At 44.9% G+C, this 23,157-nt stretch overlaps 1 protein-coding gene across 2 annotated transcripts in view; it reads left to right on the top strand.

Annotated features, from left to right (window-relative positions):
- RASSF2 (Ras association domain family member 2) overlaps nt 1-12,821 on the top strand; it is a 35,135-nt gene extending 22,314 nt beyond the window's left edge. For both annotated transcript variants that reach the window (XM_006270384.3, XM_019482442.2), the window contains exons 6-11: nt 166-326; nt 633-734; nt 1,308-1,359; nt 1,527-1,648; nt 6,392-6,489; nt 7,854-12,821. In XM_006270384.3, coding sequence (XP_006270446.1) covers nt 166-326; nt 633-734; nt 1,308-1,359; nt 1,527-1,648; nt 6,392-6,489; nt 7,854-7,923 — 605 coding nt within the window. In that variant the 3' untranslated portion in view covers nt 7,924-12,821. The remainder of the gene's footprint in view (nt 1-165; nt 327-632; nt 735-1,307; nt 1,360-1,526; nt 1,649-6,391; nt 6,490-7,853) is intronic.
- The last annotated feature ends 10,336 nt before the right edge of the window (nt 12,822-23,157 follow it).

The raw sequence follows: 23,157 nt of genomic DNA, 5'->3' as shown, positions 1-23,157 counted from the left end.
TGCCCTGTTGTGCTGGGTGCTGTGCAAACAGAGGACCAAGAGAGAACTATTGTCCCCACACTGTTGCAGTTGAAGAAGCAATGATGTGTTTGTCTCTATGGATGTCTCTTTCCTGTGCATGACTGTCCTGCGTGACAAAACCATCCTTGCTTCTGTCCCTTTCAGATGTCAATGACTTAAAATCCCAGCCGGAGGAGACGCCGCAGCTGATGAGGACCAGAAGCGACGTGGGCGTGCGCCGCAGGGGAAATTTTCGCACCCCGAGTGAGCAGCGGCGGATCAAGCGCCATCGCTTTTCCATCAATGGGCACTTCTACAACCACAAAGTGAGGGCCTTGCACTGGGGCCTGGGAGAGGTCAGGAGTCATTTGGGTCACAGAATAGAGAGCAGAGTGGTCACGATTTGAGTGTCAGCCCTGAGTGCCAGGCTGGATAGCAGCTCTGCAGAGTGCTCTTCCTTGTGGGCATTTTGTAAGTGTAGAGGGTAGCATGCCTGTGCATCACTGAAAGCCTTTAAAGTGAGACTAACAAAGGGCCTACAATATCTATAGAGGGAACCAGGTGCAAATTTCCCTCTGGAGGGAGGCGGGGAAGTGTAATCTGAATATTCTAAATTTTCTTTCCCAATTTAGACCTCTGTGTTCACACCAGCCTATGGCTCCGTTACCAATGTCAGGATAAACAGCACAATGACAACTCCTCAAGTCCTCAAACTGCTGTTGAACAAATTTAAGGCAAGTCGAGCTCTGTCTCAAGTTGTTTTTTCTGCTAAATTTTCTCATCTGACCAGTCTCATTTTGGTTTCTCTCACTTACTGATTCATTTTAAGAGAGCCTGTGTGTTAGACCAACCTGTTTGACTCCTGCTGCATGCCAAGCTAAGCACAGCTCCTTGGGAGAGGAGCGTGTGTAGTGTTTAAAGCAGGAGGCTGGCACTTACCCCTGAAGCCTGGAAGGGACCATAAAAAGGGTCAGGGTGCCCTAATGATCATTAGAGCTGAATGCTCTGCCTGGCTTGCTGAGTGACCTTGGGCAAATTGCTGCATCTCTGGCTGCCCCTTATATTGGGCCTAACACAATGAAACCTTTCTTAGTTGAGGGTGGTGGATGCTACTATAATAAATGTCAATTAAAGGGCTAATTGACTGTGCCCCGCTCTGTCCTGTGTTTTACCTGTCTCTTAAATGGACAGAGTTCTTGTCGACAAGAATCCTCAGAATGATTCCAGATGCTCTGAAATTGCTTTTCTTGAGTATAATCCAGCCGCATATTGATCCCTGTTTTGTTGCTGTTGTTGTCTTTGTTCAGATTGAAAACTCTGCCGAAGAATTTGCATTGTATATTGTCCACACCAGCGGAGGTAAGTCTGCAAGAAATCCTCTGCTTACAGCAGCTCACTCAAACAGGGTTTAGCGTATGTCCTGCTATGATCTTTAAGGCGAGCTGTCAGTATTAAAAATGGCACCTTCTCTGTTCTCCTTATAATCTGCATACTAATTGCTCTTCTTTATTATTGGGCTCTGGCAGAAAAGCAGAAGCTGAAGACTACAGACTACCCTCTGATTGCCCGCATCCTACAGGGGCCATGTGAACAAGTCTCCAAGGTTTTCCTGATGGAGAAGGACCAAGTTGAAGAAGTCACCTATGATGTGAGTACCAGATCACACAGAAGTCCCCTGTGATGCGAGTACCAGATCACATGTCTGTTGAGCTTTAGAAGCCAGTGTGAAGAAGCAGACCATTTTTTTTGCTAGTTCACCGTAGCAGGCAGACAGACGGGACCGTATAACTTTTAGGTCAGTGATACAAAAGCTGGGGTTGGCTGGAAAGTTGTGCAGAGAACAAAACACCAAACAGTTGGGATGGGGATAGGTGTAGAAGACAAAAGAAGCAAAAAGTTATCGCTTGTGGGGGAGTCTAGCCAAAATGCCACCCAAAGTGTCTCTGTCTTTGCAAAAATTAGCTTTTTTGGTGGCTAAAAGTGCTCAGGGCTCCGAGAGCTGCTCTAATTAAAGCACCCAGAGCATCTCATGTATCAGTATCCCTGTGCTTCAAAATGGCGGCTGGCATATTTTATCTAAAGCTTATCAAACGAGTTTTAGAGAAAGCGCCCCCACCACCATTTTGAAGCACAGGGTCAATGATACATGAGACACACAGGCTGGCTGGAGCACGGTAATTACCACGCTGCAGCAGACTCAATTAAGCCTCTGGCCTTGTGTACAGGTACCCTAAGTGTTAAGAGATCAGCTTTAAAAACAGTCAATTTAATTGGCAAAATCTCTGGTTACTTTTACACATGGTCCGATGGGTTCCGATTAATCCAGTCTGCTGGAGCTTTCTAATCAAAACGCTCCAGCGTGCTGCAGCGGCTCATGTATTCAGCACCCTCATGTTTCAAAATGGTGGCGGGGTGCTTTAACTAAAGCATGTTGAAAGAGCTTTAGTTAAAGCACCCCCACTGCTATTTTGAAGTGCAGGGCGCTGAATACACAAGATGCTGCAGGCATTTTAATTAGAGTGGCTCCTGAGAGCCGTACTAACATTAAAATGCTCCACCGCACCCCAGAGCATGTGAATAAGTGCCTTACAGGACTTTTTAGAGTCATTTCTGTCTAGCCTCATTTTCATTTGGTTGGCCTTTTACTCTGAATGCTAATGCAGTGCACCTTGATATTGGGTACTGAACCTAAACATGTCATTATAGCACCTGCAGGGTGTGAGGTGGTATTTTCAAAGAATTTTGGGGAGTTGGGTCCCCTCCTTTCCCAAACAGTGTGCTAAATTACACAATTTCAATATGATTTTCAGTGGGATTTGGGTACCTAGCTCCCATTTAGATGCCATAGAAAATTCTACCCAAGTCACTTTTGGGTACTCTGAAAATACCAGTCTTGACTTCCTATACAAGTGTGCAGGCCTTTCCTGCACCGGGGTGAATTTATGCTTCCCTAGCACTTGGCAAAAGGCAGTCAGATCTGCTGAATCCAGATAGATTAGCAAAGTGAATGATGGCAGAGCCCTACAGTCCACCACCTGCCTGTGCAGAAGTGTTTCTTTCTTGGATTTCCTTGCAGACACAATGTTTAATTAGTATTCAGGCTTATATGTTGTTAGGGAAGTAGAGAGAAAGGATTTTCGTTGAAAAATGCTTACGTTGCTGTTCTCTGGAAAGGGTTGGCCTTCAAAAGTTCCCCATTTTGAAGAACTAGGAACAACTTTCATAATTGTCCAAACATGGTATTTTCAAAATGGAAAAGGTCTTCTCTGGTGGAAATAACCTTTTTGTTTTGAGATTCTGAGAGCTGAGAGATTCTGATTATGAGAGCTACCTGAAATGTTAAAGGAAAGGAAAGAAAATGTTACAAAGATGAGTTTTGCTCTGATTGGAATGTTCTTGGCTCCCCGAAGTCTTTGAGATTTGATCTTTTGTTCTAATTCAGGATAGACCATTTTTCAAAATCTCACCCTGAGGAAAATCTGTCTAGCTGGTTAAAAATAGATGTATATCCTCTGGATTAGTGAATCACCTGTACCTACTGCCTATGCCATGACTTTTCTGCCATGTATCCTAATGCATTGAATTGGCAGCCAGGTCATGTTAACCATTTGATTTTCTGCACTTGATCAGAGTTCTTTATATGCACTCATCTATAATGTGTTCTTTGACTTAATTGATGCTTCATAATGTGGAAAATGCTGCTGGTGAAAAATAGCTATTGTTTGCCCTCTGGTGGACACATGGTAATCCTACTGCAACTGGAGTCCCTGTTGGTGCTTACAGTAACTCTCATTAAAGTAGATAGAAAATGGCAGAGTTCAGGGTAGAGGAAGTATTAGGTGCTCTGTTTACACCTGATGCTCCATATCAATCTGTAAAGGATAGAAAATGTGGGCACATATAGATTCATAGATGATTCATAGATGCTAGGGTCGGAAGGGACCTCAATAGATCATCGAGTCTGACCCCCTGCATAGGCAGGAAAGAGTGCTGGGTCTAGATGACCCCAGCTAGATGCCTATCTAACCTCCTCTTGAAGACCCCCAGGGTAGGGGAGAGCACCACCTCCCTTGGGAGTCCGTTCCAGACCTTGGCCACTCGAACTGTGAAGAAGTTCTTCCTAATGTCCAATCTAAATCTGCTCTCTGCTAGCTTGTGGCCATTATTTCTTGTAACCCCCCGGGGCACCTTGGTGAATAAATACTCACCAATTCCCTTCTGTGCCCCCGTGATGAACTTATAGGCAGCCACAAGGTCGCCTCTCAACCTTCTCTTGCGGAGGCTGAAAAGGTCCAGTTTCTCTAGTCTCTCCTCGTAGGGCTTGGTCTGCAGGCCCTTGACCATACGAGTTGCCCTTCTCTGGACCCTCTCCAGGTTATCCGCATCCCTCTTGAATTGCGGCGCCCAGAATTGCACGCAGTACTCCAACTGCGGTCTGACCAGTGCCTGATAGAGGGGCAGTATCACCTCCTTGGACCTATTCGTCACGCGTCTGCTGATGCACGATAAAGTGCCATTGGCTTTTCTGATGGCTTCGTCACACTGCCGGCTCATGTTCATCTTGGAGTCCACTAGGACTCCAAGATCCCTTTCCACTTCCGTGCCACCCAGCAGGTCATTCCCTAGGCTGTAGGTGTGCTGGACATTTTTCCTCCCTAGGTGCAGCACTTTGCATTTCTCCTTGTTGAACTGCATCCTGTTGTTTTCTGCCCACTTGTCTAACCTGTCCAGATCTGCTTGTAGTTGTTCCCTGTCCTCCGGCGTGTCCACTTCTCCCCATAGCTTTGTGTCGTCTGCAAACTTGGACAGAGTACATTTCACTCCCTCATCCAAGTCGCTGATGAAGACATTAAAGAGTATCGGTCCAAGGACTGAGCCCTGCGGGACCCCACTGCCCACACCCTTCCAGGTCGAGACCGACCCATCCACCACGACTCTCTGGGTGCGGCCCTCCAGCCAATTCGCCACCCACCGGACTGTGTAGTCATCCAAGTCACAGCCTCTTAAGTTGTTCACCTGGATGGGGTGGGATACCGTATTGAAGGCCTTCCTGAAGTCTTAGTACATGATATCCACCCCTCCTCCTGTGTCCAGGCGTTTCGTAACCTGGTCATAAAAAGAGATTAGACTGGTCAGGCACAATCTGCCTGCCACGAACCCGTGCTGGTTTCCCCTCAGCATAATTTGTCCTGCCGGGCTCTCACAAATATCTTCACCATGCTTGGAAAGCCAGCATGAGGCCAATCATGGTGGAGCTGACCTCCATGCAAAAAAAAAAATGTGCACATGTCCATGAAGTTAAATACACCCATATAGAGTTGAGATCACCCCAGATTTGAGACAAATTAGTGAAATGTAACAATTTTAGAGAAATTTTCTTAGTAAGTGATTTCCAGTTATGTGCAACAACAGGATGTAAATGGCATGGCCAAAAAAGAGACCTTGCTTTAGAATGGCAGGGGGGACTTCTGCTTTACTTAACTAGTTTAAGGGTGGAATAAATGGACTGATTATTTTTATGAAGTTATTCTGGTTTTAGAAGGGTGTGACAGAGAACAGAATATATATTAAAAATTACATTTTGCTTTTAGTTTCAGCAACTTGAGCAAAATGCATCTAATTGCCTTTCTTAAGGAAACTGGCTTTATTTACCTTGCTGTCCCACTTCCCAATTCCCCAGGCAATAGGATTGTTTTCTTGAAATGAGTTGCAAAGACCTTTAAGTCGTAGATTTCAAATGTCAGCGTTCTCCCAGAGTTGTGCTTGGTGTCTTCCTTGCAAATGTGCAAACAGCTGTTTCATTGAGTTCCAGTGGATAAAAAGGAACAAAAGTCAAATCATAAGACAGCCTCATGTGATACCAGTGCAGTGAAGTATGTTGCAAAACAATGAGATGTGCTTCCAAAGAGACATGACAAACTTGTTGGAGGGTTTTTGTTGCCCAGATGAAGTGGTTGGCAAATGGTATTTCCTAAGGGACTAGGAGGTCCATTCTGAGCCTGGCTTTACCACAGATGGGGTTTGTGACCCTTGCCTGAATCACTCAGGGTGGAGCTTTCAGAAACTGTTAGCATTGGTCTAATCCTGCTCCTATGGAAGTTTGAGCAACTATAAGGATAATCATTTTGGGACAAGTCACCACCATGTTTAGCCCTAGTGCTGGAGCCAAGCGCTACTTTTTAAAGGCGTGTATGATAAGCTTCATGCTGGCTGTCAGGGCAGGAACGTTACAAGGTTTTAGAACAAACCTTTTTCAGATCTGTCATGTGAGGAATAAAACCTTTAGGAGCCCGGGACTGTAACCCTTTAGGAATACACTTGTCCAGGTTCCTCCACTGTTTTTTTTTTGTTTTGTTTTTTTTTTTCTGACTTGCATTTCCTTTCAACACAGGTTGCTCAGTATATCAAATTTGAAATGCCAGTTCTCAAAAGCTTCATCCAGAAGCTCAAAGAAGAAGAAGATCGTGAAGTGAAGAAGCTCATGCACAAGTAAGTTTTCCTTTCCAAGTGATCTGGTGTTTTTCCATGACTGCCCTTGGTTGAGACTTGCCTGAGTAGGTGCCTGTAGTTTTGCAGGGGTACCAAGCTCCCAGCAGCACTACTGAACTACTGAGTTGCTGGTGGTTGAGTCCTTTTTGGAAAAGCATGCCATGCATTTAGGCTCCTGAATCTGGTTAAGGAGCTTAACTTCAACCGCCTACATGTGAAAAGCTTGATCCTCAGTATCCAAGTTGTTCAAGCGTGGAGGAGGAATGCAGAGACAAGACACAAGAGTATGAAGTTTGATCTGACAAGGTCTTGTGTTCTTAGGTATCTTTTATTTTACAATACCCATGAGCCTTCTGGACTTATATTTTGTCTGTGTCTGGTGCAGATATGAGTGTTCCCCTTTCTCTGGTTGATTTTCAGGCTTTCGACACACTTCATTGTTAGTTGCAGGCTTAGCACATCTAGGGCCAAACTGCCTGGGATAGATGCTAAGCTGTTTTTGACATGCCATTTGGCTCCCTGTAATCCTGTTTTTGGCTCATTGCACCTGTTATTTGGCTTATTCCACCATGGGGCTGAGCCCTCATTATATCTCCAGTATCACATACTTAGGAACTCTGGAGAGAAGACATCATTAGCCTTGGAGCCAGAGTGCTGACCCATGATGATCTGGTAGTTGGAATGGATTCCAGATTTTTCCTTGCAGAGATATTTCCACAAAGGGAGGGACAGTGTTCCTGGCAGTATGCTTTAAGCAGTATAGTTTATTCCCATAAACAGTGCCTGATAGGTATAGAATGGGAAATGCTCTCATTTCCATTTGAACAACAAAGCTGAATGTGAAGGTATGCATGTGTTAATAATCCTTGGCAAATTCAATCTTTCTAGTATCCGTCAGCTAAACAGATGGGACCTTGAGAGAGATCTGGCTGCCTAAATATTGAAGTGGAGAGTGCTGTTCACTGGGAAGTGCCAACCAAGTTGGCAACTTGAGGTTTGGGCACCTCAAGTTGGTTTGAGGTGCCCAAACCTGTTTGTGGTATACAAGCCTGGTCCTCACATTGAGGTGTTTTGGGGCTTTGGCTGTCTCCAAGGCACAGACCTCTTGTCATGGCCTTCTCCAACAATTGAGATGCTCAGAGGCTGATGGCCCATAGAAGATGCGTATCTGGGAGTAGGGTATTCTTAGTGAAAGGGAACTTTGCATCTAAGGAAGTCTGAGCTCCGTGATTTCCAGTGACTTGCAAATGTTATGCTCAGGATTCCTGCTAGAGGGTGAATTGTGGGCGAAAGCATTTTTTAATATTTTCAAGTTTTTCTTTGGGCTAAGATCTCACTTATTTTCTTTTCCTTATTTTTTTAAGGTACACTCACCTCCGAGGAATGATAGAACAAAGACTAGAAGAGATTTCTGAGAGCCCAGCAACAATCTAAAGTTCTTTTCAGTGCTGTGCCATGGGCCTGACTTGGCAACAGATTCTCTTTTAAGAATAGTTGTTTACATGAGGAACATGCTGTAATGAGAGAAGATGCACTTCCTTCTGGGAATCGAACCTGACCACACACAACCCTGCTGAGACTGAGGTGTGCCCTGTATCTGCTCAGCAGACTTCCGTGTGGATGAGCCAATGGACTTGTTCCACAGAACGAACATCTTCCAGTAGTTACCCCTCCCCAAGTCCACCCAAGGAAGTAATTTGCTGAATGCAAGTATGTGTCTTGTGTGGGGGGAAAATACCCTTCAGAAGTGATTTTGGAACGACTGTGCTTAGTATTTGCTAAGAGGGGAGCTACTTTACTAGCGTGCTGAAGGGAAAGACTTTGGGATATTTCTACCAAGGTTATGGTGCCATGCCCAACTGCTTTAACCTGCAGAGTCTGGACTGAAGAGTCAATTCAAGAGGAGTAGGTCATATTCTTTTGCCTTTTGCCTAATCCCACTCTGAGAAATTTAACTGTGCTAAATTCTGACATTACTATGCATATATTTTCATGTCTGTATGAAAAAGAAAGTAAACAAAATGCAAGTCCATTGAAACCAGCATTTGCCATACCAGCACACTTAAAACATGACCAGTCCTGGTCAGTGCACCAAACTGGTCCAAGGTCACAGTAACTACAATAACTGCAATAATTGCTTCTGACTCCAGCTTATGTTGAGTTGCAATGCATTAGGAAATGTGTTTTGATTGCAAAGGTGAATGTACTGTGTAGCTTTGTTCTACGTGGGATCCTTTGCCGTGTACTTTTTCCTGTTGAGAAGGTTCTGCCAGAATGTAGCCAGGGGGAGCTTTTGTTTTACTTGCACTGGTGAAAGATAGGTTTTGCTCCTCTCCTGCTTGGATTTCTCCCCTTCTTTCTTGTCAGGAAAACTCCCCCCATGCTCAGCCATTCCTGACCTGTTTTTAGTTTATTTCTCATTAGAGACTCTCTATCCACATGCAAATGGTCTTGGCTTTCCCCCTGTTTGTTGCCATTGAGGTAGAGACACTCAACCATAGTGGCAAGTTAAGCACTGGTCCTCAAAGAGCTAGCCCACAATATGAAGCAAGCAGTCTGCTCTGGCCCAACCCTGGTGTGCCCTTTTCATCTGTGTATCACAAAGCTAGGAGAAGGCAGGTATTGTCTGAGCAGGAAGCGGGAGACTGGTGGGAGATAAGCTTGGATGGGGGCACCCTGACCACCCTGACTACTTTCTGACCCAAGATGTGTCAGGAGAGCTGCAGGGGTCAGGGTGGGGCAGAAGTTCTTGAAGCCCCGTAATTGTAACCTTTACTTTTTTGTGGCTTGAGTGTTTTAGGAGAGTAGCTCTGCTTCTTGAGCCATCTTGCTTTAATGACTGTCTCAAGCAGGGATAGAAGACTCCCATCTTTGTCCAGACTTATGCCAAGCAATTCTGCCCATGATAGTGTGCCTTGGGTTTGCAGTCTTGAATGGAGCATGTCATGCCATTAACTGAAGTTTTAAATTCCTGAAAACAGCACACCCGTCCCTCTGCCATGTGAATAATACTTTTCAGCTTCACACTTGCCCCCATCTCCCTGGGGGAAGAGCTAACTAGCCTTTGGAAATCTGATGTCTTAAATCTTACTCTAAGCATCTGCCTCTGAATCTGCATGGCATGGTGGATGTAGAAGCACAGTGGGAGTTTGCAAGGCATTTATTTGGGCGTGGGTAGAGGCTTGCTTCTTGACTCAACTCTTCCTTTGGAGTGGAAGCCTAACAGTGGCAATATGAGGATTTTGCTCTCTTGTTCCAATCATTAACTTGCTATGTTAAACCATGTATACTTACCTGGGGCACAGACTGAGCTTCAAATAAGAAGTTCTGCTTTTTAGATGATGACCTGAAAGGTCGATTTAATGCAGAGTTTAAACCAGTAGAAAACCTGGCAGTGGCGTGATCTAATGTTAAGGCTTCTTCATTCATTTGAAGAGTTCTGGACTAGGGAAGAAAAACATGAGTTGTTATCCAAGCTGTGATGTGAGGGGATATATTGCTGGATAAGGTAGCAGGTTTATAGCACGTAGTTGACAGGTTTCAGATGACCCTTGAGCCGTGAGGTTCTCTGTCTTCAGTGAATACCCCAGGAAATTATCCATGCAATGTCATTTAATTTGAGATGGGACTTGGATGCTTCAGGGGCTGCATCTCTATTTTCTTTGTTCTTTGGGTTCCTGGTTGTGGTGGGGCTTAGAGGACTCCTTTACCCCTCCAGTCCCTCTTTCCACATTTATCAGACCCACTGGCAGACAAGGTAAATTACACAAAGTTGCATTTTCAACCGACTGAGAATCACTAGCTCTGCATTGCTGTGACAGGTTGTCTAGTGGGGATTTCACCCTTTTGTATCTTAGTATAGATCAGCTTTCAGTCTGTGGACAAGTAGTTGATGTGCTCTGGAGCGAGAGATGCTCACGGTCTGTATACTGCACAGCATGAACTATGGATGGCTTTATCCCTTCAAATCCTGGACTGCTTTTATTTTAAGTAACTCCAGTCAAACCTAGTCCAGTTCCAGCTGGAAGAGGCTATATAAGCTGATTTGTTTTGTTGGCTGTTCAGTGGTCCTCTCAAGAAGCAAGTGTTGGGTGTGACTTTCCCAGTGAACTGGTCCTAGCGGCATGATGCTTCATGCCAGAATTGGTGGTAGGTAGCCTTTTCTCAGTGGCCAAATGAACAGAGAGTCTCAGCATTGAGTAGTCCATGCAGATAGTGAAGGCACATCGGGCACAGGAGTGTTTGGGGGATGTTTTTATGGCCATTACTCATGCCATGCCTGTTTATGTAGGTAACCCAAGGCTTGCAGGGCTGTGGTTCAACAGGTAGTTTAAGCATAGGTTGGAATTCCAGTGACTCCATTGTTTCAAGTTAAGCACACACTTTGCTCAGAAAGAGGTACCTAGCCTTGTTCACCAGCACTAACCTCACACGCTTGGTTTGAAGAGGAAACCCTACCCATTCCTACACAATGTCACAACAGAGTAACCTACAGCAAAGGTGATGTATTAGAAGAAAAAAAATTGATTGCAATAATTGAAAGGAGAGGGGGAGCTTTTAATATAGGTTTAAATAACCTGGGAAATATTTTCCTTAGTTGGTGGCTTCTGCTGAAAGGAAAAGTTACAGTTGAATGTTGTTGGGACTTCCTGTGGGAGAATTCCCTCCCGGTGTGTGTGTTTCTCTCTTTAATGTTTGCATATAACCCTTTCCCTTGACCCCTGCTATCTGATTTGCACTAGTCCTATTGTGGAATTAAAACAAAAATAAGATGCAGGCTCTGGTAGACTAAACATGCCAAATATCTCTCACAAAAAAAGAGTTTACAGTAATGAGCTTCTCTTGAATGATGTTGCAATGAAACTCGACCAGCACAAGGACGGTATGAAGAGCTGAACCGTGAATTTCCAAGTAAAAGGGATCCTAGAGATGATTCCAGACCTGTTTTGGGGATCAAAAGCACAAAAGAAAGAACCTGTGAATTCCTTCTTGTCTCCTTATTTTGGAGTTCAAGTGATGTTTTTTTGTTGTTGTTCATGAAATAGATGAAGTTAAGTTTGCTATTGTCCATGGGGAGACGGTGGGGAGAGCTATCTCTTAAGGCTCGCAGCTAGTGTATATGGGGCTTGCCTGCATTAGTGTCATTTTCTCTGATTTAGATGTTCCCTCCTATATCAGAAAATAGGGACTTGCCCTTATCCAGTATGAGCTCCATTTTGCACTGCTGCAGCAAGCCTATTAAAAGGCAAGTTTCCCTAATGTAGATGGACCTTCACCTGGGCATTGTAGCGGGGACTCTTTTGAGGTAGTTAGTTAGCAAGCATTAGGACTTCAAAGCCAAAGGAAGTAGTGGGCACAGCATGCCCTCAAAGATTGTTTCTTGCTGCCCCTGAAGTAATGCAGAGAGGAAGCCCAGTTAAAGGGGAACTTGCTTTATGGGAAAGTCTGGGAATTAAGCTCTGGTGACAGAACAAGTGCTTCAGGGAGACAGTTGCAGTTATCAGTATTATTTCCTTTGGGGTCTAGCAAAGCTTTTTCATGGGGTAGAAAGTGGAGCTAAAAGAGGGTTTCAGGGTCAGCATAATAACTGTCTCCAAGCTGAATATGATTTGATCTCAGGTCTTCAGAGGTCTCTTTTGAGACTTGCTGCCTCATGGGCTGGCTTTGAATACCTTCTCCTTTGCAAAGAAATGCATGGGGCAATTCTGCATTGTTGTTTCTGAAGGGAATGAGCAGCAGCCAGAATGACAGCACCGTCAAGTGGGAGGGACAGACCGGAGCCATGCCAGAAGCTTTTCCCACCCCTCGCTCTCCAAGCAGACATCTGAGATTCTTGTGATTTCAAACCCAGATCTGTAGCTAAAACCATTACTGGGTTAATCCCAGTTTCTCCTTTTCCACTGCAGTTTGAGCCTCAGCTACCACCTGCAGTATCTGCTCCAGGATATCTGTGTACATCTATACTAGGACATTTGTATGCATCTATCTGTGGAGCTAAACTAGCAATACATTTTTGTACATCAATGCTAACTGAAAAAACATGGTGACTTCCTTCCTTTTAGTTTTTTCAATGTACCTCTGTAAGCTTTTTTTTTTTTTTTTTTTTTTTTTTTTATGGTACCTTTTACGGCGACCTGACCAACATTTGTGTTACCGAGAGTATTGTAAAGTGACAGATGCTTTTTATGTATTTTGACCATGACTTTGACATTGCCTCATTTATTAACAAGAACATTTTAATGTAATTATTCAATACATTCTGAAAGCACATAACTTAGATCCTGTTTTGTTTTAAATAAAGCACTTTGCAGATAGAAATGCTACTGAGAAAACTGACTTCCTGTGTATTTTTGGGGGCTGAGGATTGGGGCAAAAAGAGACCAAACCAAGGATCTAACAGAGTGTACACTTGCACACGTATACACTGACGTGGGAGATGTTTCTTTCTGACCCTCAGTCAGTGCCCTGGAGCCTGAAGATGGGCTTGCTTTTATAATCTTGCCCTGCCTTTGTATCAATTCAGACACCGTTCTTGACCTGCCAGACGGACTAGATGGTCACATTGTCTTCCTCAGTGTACCTCAGTGCTTTTCAGAGTGGACAAGTGGCTGCCTTGAAGCTTTCCTGTCCATCTGAGCTGAGAGAGTACAACACAAGTAGTAACCACTTCCCCTCTAGCTGATACCAGACCACTGGAGAGCGATGCCAATTGTAATGCTTCATGTAAAGCCAGGTAAAGAATGACTGAATTCCCCAGCAGGGAATTTCTATAGTGTGCCTCTAACAGTGTCTATTGCAGAGACCTCACATGGATCTAAAATAATCCTCCCTCATTGGGCAGGAGGTGAAAAGGGTGATGTCAGCTCTGCCTGTCACTCAAATGACAACAAGGTGGGAGGCTTTGTTAACTGATGGGAAATCATAGACCTCCATCACCAACCCATGCAGCATGCAGCACACTGGAAGTCCTCCCTAGACAAAGGCAGGAAACGGGAAACTCTCCCAAAACCCAAGCAACACAAGTAAGTGAAGCTAATTTCTTTGGAGGAGAGGGGGCAGGGGTTCATCCTGTTCATGTTCTCTGGGTTTGGTTACATCAGCTGGGCAGAGAGTATGTTGGGTACTAAAAACTTATGAAAGTCCAGGACATCCTTTTGTAACTGTTGTCTGGCCTGCAGCCATGAAAACGGGTTACTTGTACCTTTAAGCTATAGAAAGTATAGCCTGCTGCTGCTTGGAAAGCTTGAGACCTTGAAGGAAAATTTAATGTATACCTGACTGTAATGGATCTAATAAGCTGCTGGGGAGGGGTGGGGAGTGGAGGGGGAGCTGGGATTTTGACACACGTCGTGCCAGTTGAGTGAAAGTGAGCATGGGAGTTGTGCCAGCAGCATCTGGCGAGACCCATACCGGAGATCCAGGAGCTGCTGTGGGACTGATCCTGAGGCGGCAGCTGGTGAGACGCAAGCGGAGATCTAGGACCTCCAGCAGGACTAATCCCAAAAGACAAAAGGTGGTGTAGACCCAAGAGCTGTGGTGGGGTGATCCTAAGAGGCTGCAGCTGGTGAGGCATGTGGCGGGTAGCTGCAGTGGGGTTGACTTGGTGAACCATAGCTGCGGGTCTTGAGTGCGGGGCCCGAGTGTATAGCAGGCCACAGCAGTGGGGCTTGGGCACAGCACCTGGGAGCATGGTAACTGTGCTTGGATGCTTATCTTGCTGGGAACATTTGACCCCAGCTGACTTCCTGCCCCTTGGGCAGGGGAGCTGGACCTGATGATCTTGCAAGCTCTCTTCCAGCCCTAATGTCTATGAAATCTGAAACTAGGCATACCATGGGACCAAAGACTGGTTTGAGGGTCCTCTGGAGTTGAGAGAGAGCTCAAGGGGCCCTCAGTGTTAGTGTTTCCTTTTGGTCAGAAGTACCAAGTATGTAGGGGTCCAAGGGTCCTGGCCCCTTTGGGAAGAGGGCTGTCATTTGAAATGCTTAAAACTTTCCCCATGTCCATCATCTTAGGCCCCCTCCAGCAAAAAATAAAAGTTGGTGCCTATGCTATTGGTTACCTCGTTACCTGCTGCTGAAAGGTTTTACCACTGGGGACTGCCTATTGCCTATTATGTTTATTCTAAGTGTATGTACCTTAATGCTAATCGCTTGTTACTTGCATCTTACATGCATGTATCCTAATGTATTCACCCATGTGCTCCCAATCTCCTAAGCCCATTGGCCCTCAGTAACCCTATATAAATTTGTAAGAAATCCCCATTGATTTCTGTGCAGTTTCTAGGGCTTGGTACAAGGGTTATAGATGCTTTAAAATACCAGGAATTGGGCATTGGGAACGTTAGAATACAGGAGCTGGGTTAGCTAAAGTGAAGATTTCTAGAAAGTAAAGTCAAAAAATTAATTGGTAGGTGGTAGAGTTGGGAAGAACTCAAGGATCATCTAGTCCAACCCATGGCAATGGTTGATTCTGCTGCACTTCAAGCATCTGGGACAGATATTTCCACAGTCTCTCCTTAAAAACTCCCCAACTGCGGCTTTGGTCAGGCTGCAGTTGGAGTACTGCGTCCAGTACTGGGGGCCACACTTCAAGAGGGATGTGGCCAGCCTGGAGAGGTTTCAGAGGAGGGCCACCCGCTTGGCGAGAGGGGCAGCAAGACAGGCCCTACGAGGAGAGACTGAAGGACCTGAACCTGTTCAGCCTCAGCAAGAGGAGGCTGAGGGGGGACCTGGTGGCTGCCTACAAGCTCATCGGGGGAGATCAACAGCAAATAGGCAGAGCCCTTTTCTCCCCAGCACCACCTGGGGTGATGAGGAACAACAGTCACAAGCTGATGGAGAATAGGTTTAGGTTGGAGATCAGAAGGCAATATTTTACAGTTAGGGTGGCCAAAATCTGGAACCAACTTCCCAGGGAAGTGGTCCTCACCCCTACCTTGGGCAAATTCAGGAGAAGGTTGGATGATCCACCTGTCTGGGGTCTTGTGAACCCAGCAATTCATTCCTGCCTGTGGCAGGGGGTCAGGCTAGATGATCTGTTCAGGACCCTCCTGACCCTAGCTACTGTGAAACAATAAGGAGATTGTGAATCTTAATGAATCAGTTCCAATCTCTAGCTCCTCTTTTCTGAGGTATAACCTGAATCAGGCCTATATTTGGGGCTACCCGTTCTATGAGCAAAATGTCTTTTCAGAGGCAGCGATCTGTGTGTACCCTTTATTGATGGTCTGCTTCTTTCCACCCCACCCATCCCAGGACTGACTTCATCTTATTCTATATAACAAAATTGGGAAGCAGTGTCTGGAGTTAAAATCTGGGAAGGGGGGAGTTTGCATTGGAAAGGGAAACCCTGTCTCCACTGATGCATCACCTCCTTGCCCCCTTCAAATGCTACTGGGAAGTCACAGCACAGAGGGTGGGGTGGAATCTGTGCTGTGGTTCTCTATTTTGAGAGAAGGACTTGGGAACAGGGACTCATCATATCCTTGGTACTATCCTAGAAAAGTCTGCTGGGCAGTTTGTTACAGAATCAGGTCCTGTGATAGTTCCCAAATAAGGCAGCTTTTCCCAAAAAAACTGCATAGAATGAGTTTTGTTCTGATCTAACCCCTCCCTCCCACTGTGTGCTTGTTAAAGGGGTACTTTATGGCTCTCATCCATTAATTATTTGCATCCGCTGGCACCAAAGAGAAACGCTGACTTAGAGAGGACAGCTCTTCTGTTTCATTTCAATGGGACATCTCGCTCTGGAACTGTACATGCATGTGGCTTTTCAAAAGGCTTTTGCAAAGAGCCAGGGCCTGGCTCTGCTAATGTGCAGGGTTGGGGGTGGCATTTGGGCAACGATGGCTCAGCAGGTCAAACACAATGCATTTGTTGGCTCAGCTCCTGGGCAGAAGATTCAGTAGTGCTGCTTGCTCTAACAGCCCTTGTGAACTGTTCCTAGCTCTGGAGATAATTATGCCCTCGGGACCTGGTTTGCAGTCAGTGGAAATCTTTCTAGTGACTTTGGTCTTTCCATTGAGCTCCTTAGACCCACTGGCTTAGCACTGGTGAGCTATAGCCAGTACTCCCCTTTAAATCATTGTAGATACAGTTATTTGCTCTGAAAATGTCATGATACTTATGCTTGAGCACACCACCATGTGCATGTCATAGAAAGGATACAAAAGTCAAATCCAATCTCCTTTTTTAGCTTATCCATAAGTAGTAAACCTAGTAATTCTTTTTATCAAGGTTAGTGCCTAGAGACCTCAATGTAACTGGCTCTCGACTGTGCAAAGCACTTTATATGCATAACTATAAAGGAGCCCCTCTCTGGAAGGCTTTACAATGCAAACCTTCCAGGCAAAAACAGGGTTGCAGAGAAAGGAAGGGACTGGACTGAAATCTGCAACAGGCCCAGGGCAGAGCTGGGAGTTAAACCCAGGAGTTCAGAGTCCTAGCTAAGTCACTCAGCCCACTGGACCCTGCTGCCTCATGCTGCTTCTTCACACATGGGAAGACTGACAGGTTGGGCATAAGCGCTTCTGTTGTTTGTATGGTTTCCTGTATGCAGTACAAAGCTCACTGTCCTCTCTTTTTGTACCTGCTGCAGGTCTGTGAGGATGAGACACCTGGATGCCTGGATCTGGATAGCAGTACTGCTGATCGCTCTCTTCAGCGATGCCGCATTCTGCCGCAAAGGCGGAGGAGGAAGGAGCAGTGGGAGAGGCAGCGTGAAAAGCGGAGGGCTGCGTGGAGGCTTCCAGTCCTTAGCCAAGAGCAGCAGCGGCAGCAGCCTGAGCAAAGAGAGCAGCCTGAAACGTGGCACAAAAATGGCAGGAGTAGCTGCAGCTGGTGCTGCCGTCGGGTACGGCATGGGTTTGCTGGGGCGGTCCCGAGCAGGACGTGGCACTTCCGGGGGAAAGCAGATGACACAGAGTGGCTTTTACTACCCCAACTGGTCTGAGCCCTTCGCCAAAGGAGAACTGTATAATCAGGCACCAAAAGGTGCTCAGGCTTTTACTACCCTCATCCTGTCTCTGATTCTGTGCTGCCTTAACATCTTTAGGGGCTGAATGATGCCCTCAGCCAAGTGAGGTGAAAAAAAGCAATGAGGAAACGAGGGAGTCAGTGTCATGGTCTCTCTGAAGGGTCTAGTCTGTTTGTAGTTTCTTTTAGGTAGCCCTAGCATGCTGTGCCTTGAGCTGCATGAAGCTTGTTCAAGGCTGGACTGCCTTGGGCTTGCTGTTTTATTGTCAAGGTATTACAATGGAGTTGGCTCACAGGACCAGAAAAGCAAAGAGGCATGGGGTTCTCCACGCTCTAGTCCATCTCTTAGCCCCAAAGCAAGGCAGAGACCCAGTGGGGTTTGCACAGTCGCATGTAGTTCATGGGGACTTCTAACTTCTGTAGGCCCCTTTGAGAGTCTCTCCTGAGAATTTGATTGTGGTTCTTCTTGGGAACTATTAAATGATCAGTCAACCTCTAGCTCTAATAAGCGGAGCTCTGTACAGTGAGCAGGCCTCTGCTGCATCTTCAGACAGTTATAGGCCCACATGCAACTATCATTTGTGAAAACTCCTTAGCTTGAATAAACCTCTGAACACTGGAATAAGGCAGAGTAGCTGGATCTACCAAGGAATGTCACTGGTTGAAATGAAATGTCTAAGATCGTGGAAGCCTAGGTTTTTACGCCCTATATCACTCATTGCAACCAGGCTGGGATCAAAGGGTTAGCTTCTGAAAAGTTACGCTGATAGCTTTTCAGAATGAACTGATTAGGGTGCCACCATGTGAGGGGCTGCACAGATAGTAAAGTAGATGGTCACTGCTCTAGGGAGCAGGCAAGCTATACAAGAGACAGAGGTATATCCAAGCTGGGGAGATCAGCATGGATAGAGGAGACAACCATTCATACAAAAAAAAAAAAAAATCCCAAAAAACAGAGCCACAGCTTCCTCACTTAAATTGAAGCAGGCTGAATTGTTTTGTTATATGAAATTTCAAGGAAAATTGACAAAATTCTTCCTGAAAAGTTCAGGTTCTTTCTTGAATCGTCATTAATTAGCAAAAAAGATCCATGAAACAAAAAATGAACACCTCTGACCAAAAGCCAGGCTTCTCCCAGGAATGTGCATTTGTGCAGAGGTATTTGTGCACTTGCAGAGAAGTATTTTTCTTCCCTGATAAAGTGAAATGCTGCTCGAATTCAAGGCTGAGTGCATTGCAGTATTGGCTTTGATTGTTGTGCTAGTGTGCGGCTGTACTGACATGTCGGGGACGCTGAGCCACTATCACACCCCACATGTCACCGCAGTCATTCTCTGTCTCCTCATGCTGGTACTTCCAGATCTTTGTGACTGGGAGCTACTGAGCTTGTGGAATCTGCACAAAGGGCTGATTGGATAGCTGAGAGCGCCAAACTCGTCTTGGCATGAGATAAATGGGACATGTTTATCTGTAAATCTGCTTTGATGTAAAGATGAATGCTCTGAGTCTTTTTTCTATAGCCAAACTGAACTTTAACCAGGGCCTGACCTCCAGTTACATTCATCATAGTAGTTCCAATTAATTTCAAGAATGTTTTGCATTGCCTAGCAGATTTCCAGCACTCACTGTTCAGCCATGGCAATATGATATTGTACAGAATAGGACACATGAAATACTTGAGGGATTAAGGAAAGAACATACAGAAACAGAGATGGAATTGTCCCTGGGGCTCTTAGCAAGCTTTTCCATTGTGTGATTCCACACTTGCAAATACATTAGCTTATTTTCTTCCCTAATAATTAGACACATTTGTCTTTGGTCTATTGCTTTATTCCAAAGAACAACAGTGCTGTCACGAGCAGCCTAATTTGATGGAGGGACTGGAAGCATGTTATAAACCTAGCTTGCTCACTGACTCTTCTTATGGTTTGGAACAAGTCTCTTGACCTTTGAGGCCTAACATTATCACACTGTAAAATAGGGATAATGCTACTGACTTACTTCACAGGGGTGCAGTGTGTGTGAGGAAGGTTATTTAAAATGCTTCTTTAAAGACAAGAAAAAATTCCTCAAAGCAAAGTGGCTTTGTTGCTCTCTATTGGCCTTAGTTTATGGCCACCAATTTAAAATGCTGCTTCTGGAAAATGAAGGAGAGCAAAATGCCCAACAGCAACAGAGACATTCAGAGAAATGAATGCAAGGCTGGGAGTCAGGGTGAAATCCTACTTTTGCCACTGATTTATTACACGGCCCTGGGCAAGCCACTTGAGTTGTCATTCCCCCAGCTGTGGGACAGGGGTGATGCATGCTCACCTACCTCACAGGGGTATTGTGAGGAGTAATTAGATAACAGCTGATCCACACAGTGGATAGGGCCCTACCCAAATGCCAAATGGTTTTACTTCTGCAGGATGCTGCTCTGACTTGTGCTGTGTTGTCAAACAGTTGGATTTTGATGCTTCCTAAGGTGTTGTGACAACTTCCCTGCTAAGTGAATGCACAGGCTCAAAGACCTGTAAGAGACACTCCCTAACCTCCAATAAAGCTTTGCTTTGAGTCTTTCTCACTCATTGTTATTGTTTTTTCTTCATTTGTTTCCCACCCTACTGCATGCATTAGCACCAGGTTTCCTGCAGCAGGATTTATACTGGGGGTAGGGGGGAAGACATTTTCCCAATATAATTGGGATGAGAGAGCTTTTGTCTTCTGTCATTTGCAAATTCCTTTGGATGATGCTCCATCACCCTTGAGTGCAGAGGCCTGGCATGAGGCTGATCTATTACAGAAGTCCCACTCTGGATCTCAAAACAGGGATTTAAAAGCAATCTTAATGTGTTGTGTTGGCTTCTTATGAACAAGCCTATAAGATGTATACTATCAAACAGATGCTGTTTACTTCTTATCATCTTGCTATGTTTTTGATTTTTCAGGTGAATCTCATTAGCTTTTTATCCACTAGGAGCCTTTCCTGACCCTCTCTTTCCTCTGAAACCTTCCAAACACTCAGGAGAGCAAAGGTGACAATCCACAAAATAAGTGCAGCTTCTTGCATGTCATTCCTGTAGCCAGAGATTTTCTTCAAAACCTGTTTGAACTGGTGGGAAACCCTAAATAAAGGGTGATTTCTGCTTTCTCTGAAACCTATATACTCTCTTTTCTTGAGCTTTCCAAACATTGAAAGAGAACCACACAGGAGTCTCAGGGTAGCTAAGATAGAGGATCTATTCCTGCTAGAAACAAAGAGAACGGACAGCTCAACCCAGACCTGGGTGCAGGCATGGGCAAACCAGGCAGTTGCCTGGACAGAAAGGGGGCCTGAAAATGGTCATTTGTTTTCCATTGCCTGATTGTTATTATCATTTACTCTGGCAAAGTGGGGCCCAATACTAAAGGTTTGCCTGGGGCTGCCAGGAGTCTAGGTACGGTACTGGCCCAACCAATACATGAGTGAGCATGGAAGAGAGATGTCCTTGAGCTTGGCCATCTTCCACAAGAAGGTAAGGCTTATGTTTCTTTTCAGTCTGCACTCTATGCATGAAGGTTTCAGAAAGTGTTTGGAAGAGATTTTGATTCTTTCGCCAGTGCTCTAGAGAGAGAGATGGTTGCAGGTCTTGAAGGCACAGCTGCTTAGGCTGGCAGCACAAATCTGTGCTTGTTTCCTGATAGTGCTGTAGCATCCTTGGGCTGGATGGTTGGCTGGAGAGAGACTGAATGGCTGTTTTATTGGAGTGAGTGAATCTAGCCAGTCCTGTGCCCTATGGTGGTAAGCTACCACAGATCCTCTGGTAAATCACCTTGAGCCTGACAACGATTTGACATGTTATTGGTACCTGGTTTTGCCTACATGCGGCACTACTGATTGTGGAGAGGTGCTTTTCCAGTAGAAATAAGTAGGCCTCACATAGCGATGGAAGAGAACCTTAATTCTGCCCTGTAAAGAGCCAGCAAAACTCAGTTGCCTGATTCATTTTCAAGACTTGCACTGAGATGGTCAAAATGCTTTCACCACCATGAACCAATTAGTGCATCCTTGCAGACACAAGTTAGATGCTTGCTTGAGAAAATGGGAGACTGGAAGGCAAAGCTGGGAGCTCTGAATAAATACTAAGGGTGTGGGATCGGTTTGTTGCCAGGCCCAAGATCTTAAACTGGGACAAGTTTGCATTTTGAAACGGTTTGCAATATTTTTATTTATTTATTTTTTGATAACTGAATGGTAGGGTTCCAACATACATTTTTCCTGCTGTAATTCACTGATTTGCTAGTAAATGTTGGAGTGCAAATATCTAGCAATGACAGTTCTTGCTAAATACTTATTTCTTCCCTCAGAAACTTGAATGTTTCTGCAAATGTTACGGGTGAAAATCCCAGCACTTAGTTCTGATCAGTTCTCTCTGCTTCGCCCCTTGTGGCATGATGGCTGCTTATGTGACCATGTAATGAAAGAATTCTTTTAATTTTAGATTTAAAAAAAAAAATCCAGACAATCAACATTTGCTAGTAGCTCCCAAATTCAGTTCATTTTAAAGTGCAACATTGTGGATAAATAGGCCCTGTTAATCCCAGCTGCCTTTATTCTGTTCTCTGCAGATATGGGATCAAGCTCTTTAGAAATAATCACGTGCATTGCACAGCCATGAGATGAGCTAACAGGGACTACTGGGAGCATTCAGCACGATGAGTAATTCTCCAGGTTGTGTTTTGCAGAGCTAAATTTTTTTCTCTATGCAGAGAGTAGTTTCCTATTACTGACTTCAATAGGACCAAATGGAGATTGATGCAACATCCCATGAAAGTGCAGAGAGAGAGGGATCTGCTTCTACCTGTGGAAAACTCCACTAGATGTGGTTACGCAAACATTTTTGTTAGGTTCTCATCAGGAAATTCACAAATGCCAGGATGGCTTACACACCTGGGGTCCATGCGGGCAGTGGAATTGGTCTCCTATAATTGAATCCATGGGGGGTGGAGGGAAGGAATATAAATCAAGGGCTGCACATTGCAGTTTTCAATTGGGCAAACTCTTACTGAAGTTAGTGAGGACTTTGGCGAGAGTAATTCCAAAGAGTAATGTGTTGGGTTTTTTTTGAAAGGAATGAAGAATTGCCAAGGTGAATGGGACCCTTGGTTCACTGAGTCTATGACACCTCTCTCTCTGTCTAGCTGCTTCACTGGATGGTGTTATCATGAAATAGCTGCCCAACAGAAAACTGCTTTTAATTAGGGCCATGAAATACTTGGGTTTGTTGTATCCTATCCAGTGCTCTACTCAGCACAGAAATGCCTAACACTGCTTTTAAGTTAATTAGAGTTTGATTAATTGCTCAACTCCCCACCCCCAAAACATTACCAGAAAGGATAGTAGGAAGTCATCTCTCAGAGCAAGTCATGCATCAGTGCTTCTCACCGATAGCTGTCCTCTACAACTTCAGAATGCCTGAAGTCAGTGACAGTAGTCAAGTGTATGCATGTGATGGGGAACCTGTAAAAACACTACCAGGTTTTTACCATCCAAATTACATTTTTCACCGGTGCTTGCAAACATCATCATGACCAGCTGTACTACTGAGGGTGGTGGAGATGCATAATTTTTTGAGAAAAGGGACCACATTTGCAAATATACATTTGAGAAGATTTTTTTTCCTTGTTTCCTTCCATTGTAACAATAATGAGGATAGTAGTTAAAAGAGTT

Source organism: Alligator mississippiensis, chromosome 7 (assembly GCF_030867095.1).
Source record: "Alligator mississippiensis isolate rAllMis1 chromosome 7, rAllMis1, whole genome shotgun sequence".
NCBI classification, from domain to species: Eukaryota; Metazoa; Chordata; order Crocodylia; family Alligatoridae; genus Alligator; species Alligator mississippiensis.
Note: the sequence above shows the minus strand (reverse complement) of the source record. Positions and strands in the feature narration are given on the sequence as shown.